The 16,043-nt window shown below is 49.9% G+C and overlaps 1 protein-coding gene across 10 annotated transcripts in view; it reads right to left on the bottom strand.

The window, feature by feature from the left end:
- Positions 1–3,572: 3,572 nt before the first annotated feature.
- Positions 3,573–16,043, bottom strand: part of Tenm2 (teneurin transmembrane protein 2) — a 1,175,298-nt gene continuing 1,162,827 nt past the window's right edge. For all 10 annotated transcript variants that reach the window (XM_010622224.2, XM_010622227.2, XM_033761618.1 and 7 more), the window contains 3 exons: positions 14,404–16,018; positions 7,079–7,209; positions 3,573–5,616 (listed from right to left, as the gene is read on the bottom strand). In XM_010622224.2, coding sequence (XP_010620526.1) covers positions 4,855–5,616; positions 7,079–7,209; positions 14,404–16,018 — 2,508 coding nt within the window. In that variant the 3' untranslated portion in view covers positions 3,573–4,854. The remainder of the gene's footprint in view (positions 5,617–7,078; positions 7,210–14,403; positions 16,019–16,043) is intronic.

Below are 16,043 nucleotides of genomic sequence, written 5' to 3'. Positions count from 1 at the left end.
AGGCCGGAGAGGAGGGGCAGGGCCTCCAGTGACCTCCCCACACCTTCTTACAAATCTCTCCCTGAGCCCACAGCAGATGCCTGTTTCCCATCATGTAAAATCTGTGCTTGGAACAAAGATTTAAAAATAATAAAAACAAACATAATATTCAGTACTTACCATTTGTCAGTGATACAGCTCATTAAATCACAGTGGCAACCTCAGCTCTGACCCAATAGTGAGAGTGCTTCCTTGAGTTAATTCACACGGGGTTTCTCTCTTACAGCAGCTAATTAATCCACACGGCCTTCCGCAGTTCCCGCAGGTGTTTTTGTTTTGTGGTACATGGGATTGAGCCCAGGGTTTACACGTGCTAGGTAAACACTCTCTCACTGGGCTACAGCCCCAGCCGTGTTCCTGCTTTCACAGAGCAGTCAGGAAGGACTGAGTCGCAGGCAGGCTGACTTTAGACTACATGGCCTTTTGGGGGCAGGCCTGAGGAAGGGGAACTTTGCTAAGTGGCCGAAGCTGGCCTTGAACTTTTTGTTCTCCTGCCTCAGCCCCTGAGCGGCTAGGATCACAGGTATGTACTACCATGGCTGGAAGAGTGCACAGCCTTAACGAATCTCTAGGCTGCGCTTCCTTTCCAGAATTCTGTCCGTCAGTTATCCTGGTCATTCTAGGACTGAGGAAAGGCAGGAGAGGGGTCTCCGCTGGAAGCGTCCACCTCCCATACTGTGTTTACATTGTGTGTAGTGAGGGGCTGGGTGGGATGGCTGTAACAAAACCTTTGGTGAGTCAAAGATGACGCACTCATTGAGGATATATTCTTGAATGAAACAAATAAGTCGCACATGTGTAAATACCGAATAGTTCCTCTGGTGTGAAAAACTATAATAGTATGTAAGATTCTAATGAGATAATTGACAATGTGAAATAGGAAGAAAAGGGCTAAAGGTGTAGGGAAAGTGGGAAGGGTAGGAGAAAGCTAATAAGGGAAAATAAAAAAATAGGAGAAAATGAAAAAATGGAAATGAAGTGTTTGTAAAGGGGGAGGGAAGGAGGGGTGAAGGGAGGGCAGGGACAAGGGGAAAAAATTAGAGCCAAGACCTGTCATGTAGAGGTACAGGATCCCAATAATGAATGTAACTGTACTGTATACCTAACATGTACCAATAAACTCAATGAGAGAAAAAAAAAAAAAGATGGCGCACTGAGGTGAACCTGGGCTCCTGTGCAATTCTGTGTGGTTCTCTCTGGCATACCTACCGCTCAGAGGGCCCCTCCCTCTCTGAGTCAGTGAGAGACCACCCAGACCCAATCACCTCACAGCTCCTGCCACACCAGGCTGATGGCGTCCCCAAGTGGCACAGACACAAGCCAGCTGGACCTGGCAGGAGGCCATGGTCCAACACACACAGATGGGAGGTGCTGCCGCAGGCCTCGGGCCTCCTGGAGGGAGGTAGCCCAACCCAGCGCTGGGGAAGCCAGCTGTTCACAGGTGCCTCTGCGGGGCCTCTCCACACCAGCTTCCCTCACCCAGCTCCCGTGCTGCAAACGCCAGCGGGGCTCCTGAGGCCTGGTTTGCAGCACGCTCTGCCGCTCTGTGGAAAGCACCCTAGGCCTGGCTGGGTGGTGGGAAGGCAGAGGGATGCAGCCCTCGGGAGCGGCGCAGGGTGAGAGGACAACTCCTCAGAACAGTGGTGGCCAGCCCATGGCCGGCGTGCAGGAGCAGGCCGTTTGTTTTCATTGAAAGCAAGGCTGTTACTGGGCTGGACTTCCTGCAGTTTTGAACTTGGACACAGCCGGGCTTTGCGTGATCGATCCCCCCACTTACTGGGTGTCCGTTTCCTTACCTGCAAAGCGAAATGCTAACGGCAGCTCCTCCTTGGAGTCCGTTTGCTTGATTTACCTCCATCTTCTCCTCCGAGGTCGTGGTTGCCTTTGTCTCAGTTGACGGCCTCTTCACCTAGGCGATGCCTCTACCTCGTCTTCATGCTGCATCCAGAGAACTTACTTGTTCATTACAGCTAATGGCTTCCCGTTGCTCTTATTTGCTTATTTTGGTTACTTCCTCTGTAATTCAGGCTGGCCTCAAACTCATGTGGGTAGCACAGACTGACCTCAAACTTGAGGCCATCGGCCTGTCTCACTCTCCTGCTTGCTGGGATTATAGGCCTGCGCCACTATGCCTGGCTCCCACTGCTCCCTGCCCCTACTGCTTTTAATATTAAAAACAACCTGGTCTCCAACATGTGTCTTCTCTGCTAGTCTCTTAGGAGTTCCTGCTTCCCAGTTATCCTTGAACTGACCTTGCCACTTCCACCAGAGTCCACTACATCTGGAATGCGTTTCCTCCTCTTCACTGCCCAGCTGCTGCTGAACTTCGAGAGCAGAGCAATTTCTGTGGCATCCTCAGCCTGAGTCACCTCCCCAGGGATGAATCTATCCTTCCCACCACTGAACACCTTGTCGTTTTCACTTCTTAGTGTCATTCTCTGCCTATTGTCTCTTCTTCTGCCCTACGCATCCCCCTGTGAGGGGATGGTCTGGGTTGTGTCTAATCACCTTTCATACTCGGTTGGGCCCAGGCCTCCATGGGAGCTGTGTCAGATGCTGCTGCAGAATGAAAGGTAAGGACTCCATGGAAATCCTGCACGCAGAGCTAAGCATTGTGCCTCGGCACCAAGCAAGACCATTAGGTATTGACGACACCATTTCATTATCTGTAGGAACCAGGTAGAGCAAACATTTATACAAACCAGAAGTCCACTTCCTACTTGGGTAGACCCAGATGTGCAAATCTTGCAGGAAATTGGTCTAGCCTGGAAGAAAATACGAACACATACAGAACCACACAAATTCACTCAAACCTCCCAATGTGCTGAACGCACTTCCATTCTCGTCTGGCAGAATTAGAACATAGTGTGGCAAGGATCCATCCCTCTGTCTGCCAGCTGGAGGGGTCACGCTGGCCCCACTCTGAGCTCAGGCTCTCCTCCCCAGCAGAGGGCGCCATAGAGGCAGAGAGAGAGAGAGAGAGAGAGAGAGAGAGAGAGAGAGAGCGCGCGCGCGAGTAGACTGAAGTAGAGGGATCACTGTAAGTTGGAAACTAGCCTGGGCTGCATAGTGAGTTCAAGACCAACCTCAGTCACACAGGGGGGCAAAAAAGACAGAAAGAAATGAGAGAGAGGGGGAGGGAGAAGGAGAGGGAGAGGGAGAGAGACAGTGTTCTGGAAAGCTCCTCCAGATGTTCAAAGGACGGGTTGAGCATCCCCAACCAGAAAAGCTCCAATTTTTCAGTGCTGACGTGAGGCTACAAGTGGGAAACTCCACACCATGAAAGCTTATGTCTTGGCCAAAATTAAAAAAAAAATTTGGCATACATTTACCCTCAGGCTCTGTTAAATATAGGCAGATATTCCAAAACCAGAACAAATGTGAAAAGCCAAACATTTTGGTCCCGACCATTTCAGATGAGGATGTGCCTCTTTCCTCCAGCCCAAAAGCATTTCCACAGAAGACCAGTGTCCACAGGAGTTTTAGAGACTTTATTTATGTATAAACAATTTAAACACTTTGCCATAAATTATCTTTGCCTGTCTCTAGTCTTTGCTTAGCAGCAAATTAAAATTAATATAAAAACTCGATGAACAATTCATACATGTATATTACAAAAAAGTTCCTGTACCAAAGTTCTTATTAGACTTTTTTGTTTTCTTTTTTAATGTTTTTAAAATTTTTTTGTTTTTATTTTTTATTTTTTATTTTCTCTCTCCTCGTGGTGACTGTCATGTGATTGTCTCAGTTTCTGGACCAAACAAACACACTAATAATTTTAAATCTGAAACAGTGATTGTGCCTTGCGGCGGATGTATGTACAGGGTGACCGGAAGTGGTACCTGTTAGCAACAGAGTCACAATGCCGCACCTCTACCGCAACTGATACCCACGAACTACGGAATCTAAACAGACTACACCCTGTAACTGCATATTACTGTCCACAATGGAATCGCCAAAGACAAAAGAGTATGAGATTTATCTGTAGTGAGTATCGCCACCATTTTGAATTAAATTTTACACTCTGCGCTCAAATAAATTAGCTCAGGCCAGCCTAAGTTGAGACCTGAGAGTTAAGTGCTGAACGGTATTATTTCTCTTGGACTTTCGATATGAATTTTTTTCTTGTTTTTCTTTTTTCTTTAAAAAGTATTTCCAGTGCTCACTCCTCCACTTTTATGCCCCCCCTCCCCAGGCGCTACACACAAATCACCCCCAAAGTCGTGTTTTTCAATGCACCGGTATTTGCTAAAACGAAAACGCTGGAAGTGTCTGTCCCACAAGCAGTCCGCATCGCCGTCGTCAGCTGGTCCGGTGACTCCGGCCCTTGCGAATGTCTCCGAGTCGCTCACGTGTGAATGAGTGAGGTAAGAGGAAAGGAGGCCTTCTCGTCTTTATCTCTTTGTTTTACTGTTGGTGTGTTTGTTTGTTTTTCATTTGTTTGTTTGCTTTTTATTTTTTTCCCATTCTTTTGTTCCTTGTGGAGATTTTGCATCTCTTTTCTGCGTTAGACCCAGAACAAGTGGGCCATAGTTGAGGGGAACTTGGAACATTTTGTACGCTTTTTCGGTCGCTCATCCATTTGTGTTGATTTCCTCAGAGTTTGAAGCCAGGCTTTAGTCTACTTCAGGATGAGGGACTTCTTGCTTGGACAGTAGTAGCATTGGAACTCAAAAAATATGAGCTTTCTTGCCACTTGGAATCCTAAAGCAGCCCAGCCTCAGTGCCCCCGTTAGGTCTTCGTCTCCTTAGGAGAGGAGATCACAGTTACTCGTGCTGAGCCATCCAGCCAAGGAATGGCAACAGGTTATTTTGTTACCTCTTTCCCATCTCATTCTGTCTTAAGAACTGGATGTTGCTGCTACTGTCTGCGAGCTCTGGGTATTGCTCTACCGGAAGCACGTAATAGCCCTCGTACCCCTGCACACGCCCTGAGCTCAGGAGCTGCTGCTTCTCGCCCTCAGTCCACAGGCGGCTGCCCTCACGCCCGTCCCTGGCTTTCTGCTGCTCCTTAGCCCAGGCCGTGCCCAGGGCCCTCTGTCTCGCCTGGTCTAGGACGCGGGCCTTCTCTTCATCCAGGGTGTCGGGGGTGAGGCCGTAGCGGATGCTGAGCAGCAGCGTGGAGTACTGGAACTCGATGTTGGTGAACCTTCGAGTCCTGCCATTGACCAGCAGCGTGGGCTGCGACACGGTCACGTTCACGCCGCTCTCCAGCACCTTTCGGCCGATGGTGGTACCCAGCGTGACCAGGTCGCTGTCGGCAGAGCCGATCTTCACGAAGTAGTGGGTGTCCTTGCCCTCGATGCTGTAGTGCATCTTATCCAGGTAGTAGGCGTTGTTCAGCACGGACGCCACCTTGCGGCTGTCCTCGCTGGCGATGCTGGACACGCCGGTGCTCACCCGCCCTTCTTTGACGGCAAACATGATGCCTTTGCCAATGATAGGCGTGGTGGTGGCGAACCAGTGGCCTGCTTTTTCTCGGATGTTGGCGTGGAGCTTTTTCGAAATGACTTGCCCTTCCAGAGCCAGGAAGGCTTGACTGTGCCTCTCTGTGGTCTGCTGGACTCCTGTAATGAGCTGTGGGGGTAAGAAAACGGAGAATGCTGAGAAGGGTTGGGAAGCTCGGCGAGAAAGAGCTGCAAAGGGGGTGGATTGTGACTCCCTGGCCATAACTACATCACGCATGTCTCCTATGGTCCTCCCTTCCAGAGCTGGGCCAGGTATCTGAAGGGCTGGCCCGTCCGTCCTGCACTGTGCCACTGAGTGACAGCTGGTAGGGAGGTGTGTGCCTAGCGGGAGCCCCCGCACGGGCTTTCCATGGCTGGAGCGGTCACTGCACACGCGTGGCGTGGCAGCTGCCTCACATACTTCAACCCACTCTGTGACCCGGGTGGCCCTGAGACCGAGACCAGTGGCTTAGGACTCCGAGAATGGCCAGTGGCTGACGGATGGCCGGCTCCTGGCCCATGAGCCAAGCAGTCTCAGGCCTCGCTCCAGAACTCTGCAGCCAGAGGCTGCATGTTAACAAGCACTTGAGGAGATCTGTGTGTACATAGGCGTCTGTGGGGCGCCAGGCCGCGAGAGCCAGGCTTCGAGGGCCAGAGGGAATGGCCCCCGGCCCTGAGTCCCTACTTTGGATCCCAGCCTTGGTTCTGTGCAGGGATGAAATTACCATTATCTCCTTGGCCTCGAGTCCTCCCTCACAAATGACAACTTGTCTCAATTGGCGGTTGGGGGACAGGCTGGGATAATGGAAGAGGCTGTATTTGGGAGGCAAAGGCACTTAGATCAATGAAAGAAATGATGGCTATTCATCCACTGAGTGGTCCCCAAGGGGCAGGACGGAGAGAACGCTGCTCTCAATTACCCAGCAGCTCCTCCTTGCCTCTCTATAGTTACACAATCTGGACAATTATTCACAGCAGCTGAGACCTCGCGGACTTTTATAGTGCACTCTGCAGCAGGGGTTAGCAGAGCACAGATGCCCACCCCGCCCCTCCGATTGTGGCGAGGTCTCAGCTGCGCCCAAATTGAAACTGACCACCCTTCGGTCATCGCAGAAAGACCTAAGTACAAATTATGTTCCAAAAACTCAATCTGTACGCATTTGGGCCATAAAGCACCGAGGTTTTATGTGGGGCATAAAAATGTTCTTTAATGGGACAGAAACTGCAAACCACAGTTTTATTACGTCCCATAAAAGCTGAAAGGGTTACGATCTTTTAGGCAGTGCAGATGGTAGGCTGCTGCTAGAGCTCTCTGTGCTGTTGTTAATCAAGGCGTGACTCAAGGGTATATACGGAACAGATAATGATGCGCAATTAAGGTAATAATCGGAGCTGGGAAGAAATACGTGCTGTGGCTGACAGATGACAGCACTGACATTCACTTTTTGGGGAAGCCCCAGTGGCTTCTGGGCCTTTTATACCCAGCCCAGTAGTTCCTTCTCCCGACGCCCACATGGCTCCTGCGTGGTGGTTCTGTTGAAGAAAGGGTCTGGTGACGATCGCTTGAATCCCAGGCAAGAACCCCTTCTTACCTGTCCGTTCTCACTTGCTTGACTCTCTGACAGTTCATAGGGAGGAGGCACGAAGTACATTTTGGCTCTTGGGAAGCCGGGAATTATGTTGCTAAGCTGAAATCCAAACATCACAAGCCAGCTTTTCACATCTATGATGGAAACAAAAGTCAAGATTTCTGAAATCAGGATGGATGGAAAGCTGCAGCAGATTTCAGAGAGAGAATACAGTAAAATGGGTGGTTGGGTGTAGGTCCAAAAGACAGACACAGGTTGTGGGTTTAGATGCACAGTTTCTTTAAGGGGCTCTGAAAGGACCTCTTCCTTCCAGCATGACCGACTGACAACCACTGTGTCATGACTAAGAAGGCTGGTGACACATTTGGCTTCAGAAGTAGCTGCTTGCTGTGTGACCCTGCCTATGTTCCTGCCCCTCTTTGAGCCTCAGGCTTCTCAGAGACGAATTGGGATAACAACTGCACCAATATCATCGGGTTGTTGTGAGGACCAGAGGAGAAAATCCATGGGAAGGACTTACAAAAGTGCCTGGCACTGGGACATTCAGTTAATGTGAGCCCCTTCCTAGGCCAGGTCTTTATGGGAGCATCGACTCTGGTCCAGGCAACATGTAAGGAGACGGGGCTACAGAAGCAGTCAGAAGGACCCGTGCTGATTACCGTCCCTGTGCAGGACACCAGGGCTGCTGCTGCTGCCTCGAGCTGGCTCACACAGAATGGGATTTCAAGGGTTGGAAATGGATGGGATGCAGTTTTCTGGCGCTAGAGACCCATTTCTCCAGTCTGCTCTTCAGAGAGAGCTCTGCAGGCTCCGAGAGAGATCCTGCCAGGGGCTATGCTCACTCCCGTGCAGAGGGAGTAGTGCCACCTGCCCCACACTCTTCTCTCTGCTGACTTGGTCTGGGTTCTCAGAGTGAGACAGCCTCCATGGACCTCCTGGCCTCCCTGCTCAGAGGTGAGCAGAGTCCTGGATGGCGATCCCGTGAAACATGTATATCTTCACCATCACCACTGTCCTGGCCCCGGAGCCAACCTCACTATGCTCCTGTCCCGAGCAAGCTTTGTGTCCCAGGCTCCCTTCCCTGCTGCCTCGTCTCTGTTCTCCCCAGGGCTGGGAATACTTCCACTGGGCGCTCTGGAATTCATATGTCACCAGGAGAGCCCTCACAGCTTAAGTCTTTTCTCTGAAAATTTCTCTTTTGCTATAGCCGAAACTATTTTCCCCTCAAGAACACGGACCTCCACGCTTATTCTCCAGCAGCCAGTGGACCTTGTTGGGTTCATTAGTGATGCCTGGGTCACACACCTGAACGTTTGTAAGTTTTTAGCTTCTGCACGACTGTCAGCCTACACCTCTGATCTGAATTAATTCTCACTGATTTCGTTAGACAAATGGCTGCTCCTTCCAGCATCCTGGCCTCTTAGTTCCTTGACCTCTTCTCCTTGGTTGATCGTTACCCCACTCAACTCTCGTGCCACACTCTGGATGTTGTCATTCCGATACAGAATTGTGACCACACTGGGTCAATTTTACATATATCTTCCCCTCTTTCCACTCCCTCTTCTGTCTTACTCCGCGCGCGCATGCGTGTGTGTGTGTGTGTGTGTGTATGTGTATGTGTGTGTATTACTGCGCATTAAATTCAAAGCCTTTGCACCGAGCTACCTCCACAGTCAGTTCCTTCTTTCCTTTCTTTTGTGTTTTTTTCCCCCATTAAGTTTATTGGTACATTTAAAGCAAACAATACAGTTACATTTATCATTGGGATCTCGTACCTTTACATGAAATGTCTTCGTTCTTATTTTTTTCCCTAATTTTTGTGGGATTTTTTTTTTATGTTGAGATAGGATCTTGCTAAACTGGCTGGGCTGGCCTTGAACTTTCGATCCTCCTACCTCCGCCTTCCACAGTGCTGTGATTACAGGCGTGCACCAACCACGCCAAGTTTAGTTTATTAAATGCCCTGAGTCTTTTGCTCTTTTTTGCCTCCCAGGACCTTCCATCTATCCTAAATTTTCCTCCTGTCCCTCAACTTCCTTGTCCTTTCTCACCTCTTACCTACTACACATTCCCTAGCCAACCACTGAAGCCGCCCTCTGGCTAAGTTTGCGTTTTCCTGACTCCTTTTCCTTTATCAGGTGAGACTGCAAAGCGAGTTAAATCTAAGCCTCCACCTATTTCAGGTTTGCACTTGTGCAGCTGAATGTGGCTGCCTAAAGAGTCATCACTGTGCTGACAGATGTCACTTTGGACTTCTGACCATGAACCCACGTGAGCCTTCCTGCTGCCTGGCACTCTTCCTGCAGTCCCTGCCCGCGTGTACTCATTCCCCTGCCCTCTGGGAGAACTGTGGGTCTCTCATCTCTCTCAGCACCCACTTTCCCTGCCTCCCTCCAGCAGGCGACCTTGTTTCCTACTCTCCTGAGAAAATGGAGGCAGCCAGAGGAGAGCCCCCTAAGCCCCCACCACAGTTACTAATGGTCCTGTGATTCCCACATCTGCACCCAGGCTCCCTGCTGTTCTCCTGTTTCTCCTGATGGGCTGCCCCCTCAACCCGCCACTGTTGGAGGTCACAGGCCTTCTTCCGGAAGACCATAACTCCTGCAGTTTCTCTCTCAGTTTCCTGCCTCTTCCAGTGGTTCAACCCCATCAGTATATAAACTGGTCCTGATAACCCTCCTTAAAATATTTTCTCTTTGGCCATGACTTCTTTTAAGTACACCCTTTTTTTTTTTTTTTTTACCTTGTACACCCCCCACCACTACCAGGGATCGAATTCAGGACCTTGTATTTACAAGGCAGGCGTAGCACCACTGAGCTACATCCCCATCCCCTCTCCCTGGACTCTGAACTTGAGCATCTAATTACATTTCAAATCTAACCTGTCCAAAACTGAGCTCCTGATCCTTCCCAAACCTGCCCTGAGCATGCTTTTTAACTCCTTGAGTGATGACTACTCCATCCTTTCAGTTTTCAAACTGGCACATCCAAGCCAAAAGTAATCACTTTCCCCTTTAAAAAAATGACTGAGGTAAAAATGTGGATATTTATGGTCACCTTTCAAGATTTTAAAAAATCTAAGCATCACTTGTACTATTATTTATTGATTGATTTAAAAACAAATACATTTGCCTTTCCACTTTGAGAAACCCATTTTTATTATTTTTTGGGTAGCTGATGGAATGCATGATCTTGCACTTGCGAGGCAGGCAGAGGCACTACTGAGCTAAATACCTGGCCCAGGGAAACCTACTTAAAAAGAAACTACATCACTCCGATAAATGAGAAAGCAGACTCAGGCAGTGCAAACAGAAAACAACTGTAAAATGAACACAAAGGAAACAAAGTCACGCAATTAAATTAGAGCACCATTTTGTTACCTGCTACTGAGGGAGTCTTAGACCTGCTGTCTCTGTTGAAAAGGGAGATTAGAAGTGTTAATGAGGTGTTTAATGCAAACCAGCACCAAGCAGGGACTTTCTCCGTGAATGAACTGGAGAAGGAGAAAGCCTGGAGAACAGACTACCTTTCCTCCTCGGTATTGCAGCGTTATTTAATTCCTCCCCTGGATACCACAGAAAATCCTCCCGTCATTCACCAGGGATATGCAAGATTTCTGGAGAATTCCAGAAAAAGCCTGCCCTCCCAGAGAACTCGAGGAAGTCCTTGTCCTCAGAAGACCCCCTCTGTCACTAGCTTTTTCCTTAAAGGAGCTCTTGTCCTAGCCTAGGATTCCCTTAGTGAGGAGAGTGGAGGAGAACTTCTGACTTTGAGACAAGAACTTTAATGCTCACTCTCATGAACATTAACAGCTTATGTCACTTATGTTTTTTCTTTCCCTTCTCCTCCTGCACATCCCTTTCTTCTTCCTCTTCTTTTTCTTCTGCTTTAAAGTCTCTAACATGATTTTGCTTCTGCATCTAAACCTACTCTGAAATGTCCATTCAAAGTCGCTCATCTTATCTTCCCCTCCCCAGACACAGTTATTCCTCTAGAGTAACTCGTACAAGACCAGGGGTGGAGAGCATAGGCTCGCGTGCTGCAGCAGGCACGCAGAGCCCTGTCTGTTGGCACGCGAGCCAAGTCGCCCCAGCAGCTGAGCACTCACTATTCAGATTTAAGTGCAGTGTTGGCACTTGGTGACAAATAAGTGGGTTCTGGGCTGCAGTTTGGGCAGTCTCTAGAAGGTTCGCCATCACTGCCCCAGACCATAGCTGAGGCCAGAACTGGTGTTTCTAAAGTGGCTGGAGGACAGCGCAGAGCTTGGGGCTGGGTGCAGGTCCCACAATGCCCAAGACTGCGGAGATTCCTGGGATGCTACAGTTGAAGGAGTCTAAGACACTGTAGAATGTTGGGAGGAGCCTGTCCCCAATCTCTTACACCTTCTCCTCTATTATCTTTTCATTACAGCTGCATCAATCATCCTGCTAAAAATGACCTTAAACTAACTGAAAAAGAGGGCTGCTTGAGAGTCCACTGGTGGGAAAAGAATCACTGCCCCCCCGTCCCCCAGCTCGCAGGCACCCTAGCCCACACCACCTGCACGCTATGCCACTTTTCTTTGCCCCAGCATGCTGGGCGAACACAGATCTTCCTTCTGAGTTGGGAGCTGCCACTTGCATTTGGAAAACTGTATTTCCAAACAGCAATGATCCTTCTGGGCACAAGAGAGAGAAAGTTCTGTTCTTTCTGTTCCTCCTGACTACATCTTAATTACCTCTTCCGTTTAAACAGTGAGCAGCAAGTTCAACCACTCTGTTAGTCTCCTAAGTGGCAAATTAAGACTAATTTAGATGAGGTTTACAGACGAGCCAGCATTGGAACAGAGGACCAGGATTTGGTGTTCTCTGAGCGGAGCTGCTCTCCAAGGGTCACCTCGTGCTGAACAGGTGGCGGCAGGTGTGGGCTATGCCTGGCCAGGCTCCCTTTTCTGCCTGGTTCTCTTCCTTCAGCTGTGACTATGGGCATTGGCCCCATGCACGCTGCTTCTGTGATACAACCCTTTATTTTACATTTTTAAAAAATGGCTTCTGGTTTCACTTTGGTTGGATTCAGTTCAACATGATTTGATTTCCATGTATTGAGACTCCAGGAAGCACTGGAATGAGGAAAGCCATCTTGCTATTCAGAAAACCCTGCTGATTTGCTTTTCACAGGGAAGCAGGGAAGTAGCTGAGGGGGCTGGTGGGGTGGACTGTGTCCTGTGAATGATTTTATTTGGGACTTGGCAGCAGCGGCAGCATCTGCTCGGCCCACTCTCTGGGTTTCTTTTTATTTGCCTCTGACTGACTCGATCGATGATGTCCAGCACCAAGCAAGCCTCTGGGAAGCGCACAGTGAAGGGGGCAGGATTCTCCGCTCTGGCCAAGACAGGCTTGGTCAGTCTCTCCATCCACCCTACTTCCTCTCCAACTCGTAAAGGTCTTGGAACAAATGCTACCTGCTCAGAAAGGCCTTCTATGACCACCCTAAATAAAGGAGATTCTTCCCCTCATACTCTGTCTAACCCATTATCCTATTTTATGTGTCTTCATGGCACTTATTATTATTTTTTTTTCCAGCATCAGGGATCGAACTCAGGACTTGCGCTTGCTAGGTAGGTGTGGCACCACTGAGCTAAATCCTCGGCCTTGATCTCTGTGTGTGTTTCCTGAGAGGCACTTCAATTTGAAATAGCAGTGAGGTGGGGGACAAAGTCATGCTGAGCCTTGGCGAGGGAGGAGGGCGATGGTCCCTGATGAGGTACAGGGGAGGACGGGGAGAAGAGGCAGCCTGGCCATGGTCCCGGAGCACAAAGGGCCCTAGCTGCTTCTGCTGGATGGGAAGCTGGGGTCTCCTCAGAAGCTCTGGAACCTGTCAGCGAAACACTGTCCAACGTAAGTCAATTTCTCAGGCCATCGGTGAGGCACTGAGGGCAGCATGGGCTCCAGGTAGTGGTTGCTTCATTCTGTGCCTTGGGAGATGGACGAGTGACTCCTGGATACTTCAGTGTTGATGTCTCCATAGCCTATAGTCAGGAGCTGTGAGTTTCCTGCAACTTGGGGGACCCTGGTCTTGGGGTTTGGTTTCCAGTGTTCCTTCTCTATGTAGTGCATCAATAGGCAAGGTGGTCCTTTGCCTGCTTGCTGGAATTTGACCCTTTGGGGCCCAGTCACTTTGGATCCATCCGCATATCATCATTCGACTCCTTTGCTTATTTCCCCAAGACAGGAGCTCTGCCCTGCTCCCTGCTGTATCTCTTGTACTTGGTGCATGGAAGATATTCCTGATACAGCATCTGCTGAAGGGATGGACGGACGGATGGATGTATGCATGCACAGGAAACCTCATTTCACACCTGTCATGGAGAAGCTCAACATTTGCCCTCTGTGGTCCCTCCATCTACGCTCCTCTCCAAGGTTCCCACATCCTTCTGCCTTTTCCTTCAGGCTCAGCCAACCTGGATCCTATTCCTTCTTCAGGCCCAGTTTGACATGGACACTTCTATATGGTCTCTCAAATATTCCAGATTTGCAGTGATCTACACACTCACACACGTGCATACACACAAACCCTCGAGAGAAAGGTGTTTGTTCTCTTCACCATTGCTTCCCCAGAATCCCACGTGGTGTCCCTCTGTGTCTCAGCTTTCTGAATAAAAAAGTGAACAGGCACCTGTGCAGCAGCACAGACTTAATTTTGCTCTGCACCACTGCTGGCTACTTGTGTATATGTCCCCCCCAGGCAAGCCCCTGGAGGTCAGGAAGTGGTGTCAGTCATCTCAGTACTCAGGCTAACTCACTGGTTTGCTGGGAACAGCAGTGCTTGTAACATAAGCAGACAGCACTTCATGAGCGTCTACTGTCTAAGTGTGGGGCACCAGCTTTACCTTTGTAAGTGTATTTACTTCTCATGTGATAGCTTCTCACACAGGAAAACGAGGTCAGAGACTTTGGACAGCTAGGCCCAGACCTTCTGGCTCATAAATGGAAGAGAGAGCATTTGAATGGGATTTTTCTAACACTAGAGTCCCATTCTTTATCCCTTTCATATGCAGATTTCCTCAGTTGGGCTCGGAACAGCTCTTGTAAGAGGTTATTTCAACAGAATGAACTTGTAGCGGCCAGGAAATTTTCACACAGACCCGGGGATTGCTCCGCATCCCCATCTCTATACTTGTCTAGACACTGTCCTGTTGGCAGCTGCCCTGATGCCCAGCTTCCCCAGCTAACACTTCCCAAGTGCTCTCCCACCATCAAATATCAACCCCTCCTTGCAAGTTCCCACCAGCCCAGCAACACAACCACCCACGGGAAGCCACTGCCCACCTGAGGCTGCACGACCCTCACCTGTCACGTAGTTCTTCAGATCCAGCTCGTTGCTGAGGGGATTGTTGCTCTTGAACATATACAGGTTAAAGGGGGCTGGCTCCTTGCCCACGTTTTTCCACATGGTATAGTCTGGGGAGGTCCAGCGTCCTGCTAGCACATCATAATCACGCTGAGTGAAGTGGACCAGCTTGGTCAGGGGGTCATAGAGGCCCCCGTGGAAGCCGATGACCATCTGGAAGTCAGGGTTGGAGTCGTAATAGATCTCCCCATAGGCTGTGTACTGCAGCTGCTTGATCATGAGCCCATTGATACTGAACACAGCCAGTGGTGTCCCTGTGTTGTCTGATGCCACGTAGTACTCCTCGCCACTGCTGCTCTCCATGGCAAAGAGGTGACCCTGGAGGTCATAGTACAGTGAGGTGATCTCCGAGTTTGAGTGATTGTAGACATGGGTGATGCGAGTTGGGTTGTGGAGATCAGAGTAGAAGTACTGCAGATGGTGGCCCAGGTTGGTCTTGTAAGAAGCGCGCCGACCCACGCCATCGTAGCGGTACTGGACACTCCATCCACTGGCCTTGTTGTATGCTCTGGTGAGGAGGCCCTTGGAGTTGTATTCGAAGATGTCAGCACCACGCTGGCACAGATAGCCGTCGTCATCAATTTTGTACTGCACGTCACCTAGTCGGGTGATGCGATCCCGGAGGTCATAGCGCAAGGGCATGAGGCGCACACTGTTGCCAGGGTTCAGCAAGTGCAGGTTCCCATTGAGGTCATAACTGTAGCGCCAGGTTGGGCGGTCATTGACGGCCACACTCTGCAGCTGCCCGTCCCCATCATAGTCATAGGTGTACTTGGTGGTGTTGGCATAGGGACCCAGCTTTAGCTCCCTCTTGATCACCCTGCCCATGCTGTCATACTGCACTGTCATCCAGTACATGAGTGACCGGAACATCTCGTACTGGACCTCCTTGATGCGCCCGTGGGTGTCGAAGTGCTTGCTGAGGGTCATCACGGCGGTGGTGATGATCTGATTGATGTCATAATAGATAACTCCAAACTTGCCAAAGTGCTCCACTTTGCCAGAAATCTCATCATAGCGGTAGAGGTCAACCGGAAGGGGTGTCTCACTTATGACAGGTTTGATGCTTGCAATCCGGAAACTGTTGTCGTGATAGGTGTAGTCAAACCTGGCATTGATCATGCCTTCCTCGGAAAACCTGTAGATCTGCTTGTCCACCAGTGGGCCTATCTTCCGGTACCGGATAGTGCAGGAGAAGCCCCCGCTTTGAAGGTTGACCATCTTCAACACGCCGGTGGTCTCATCGTACCCGAAGGTGACAGCAGTACTGTCATAGACAATCTCCGACAGCTTGGAGAGTTTCCCATACTTGTAGAACACCTGGCGCCCAGTGCCCAGAAAAGATGTCTTCAGGATGCGGCCGTCATCACTGTAGTCAAAGATGACAGAAGCGTTGCTTTCGGGCGGGTTGTAAATGTTGCGGATGTAGCCGATGGAGGTGTGTGTGGACATGCTGTGCCGGGCCACACTGGGCATGGTGACGGCGTGGAGACGCTCAGAGGAATCATACTCAAATATGTACTGACGCTGACTCTGAAGCAGGAGCACCATGGACTGGGGGAAGGAAAGGGGAGGGAAC

Source organism: Fukomys damarensis, unplaced genomic scaffold (genome assembly GCF_012274545.1).
Source record: "Fukomys damarensis isolate Sample0158 unplaced genomic scaffold, DMR_v1.0_HiC HiC_scaffold_9, whole genome shotgun sequence".
NCBI classification, from domain to species: Eukaryota; Metazoa; Chordata; class Mammalia; order Rodentia; family Bathyergidae; genus Fukomys; species Fukomys damarensis.
Note: the sequence above shows the minus strand (reverse complement) of the source record. Positions and strands in the feature narration are given on the sequence as shown.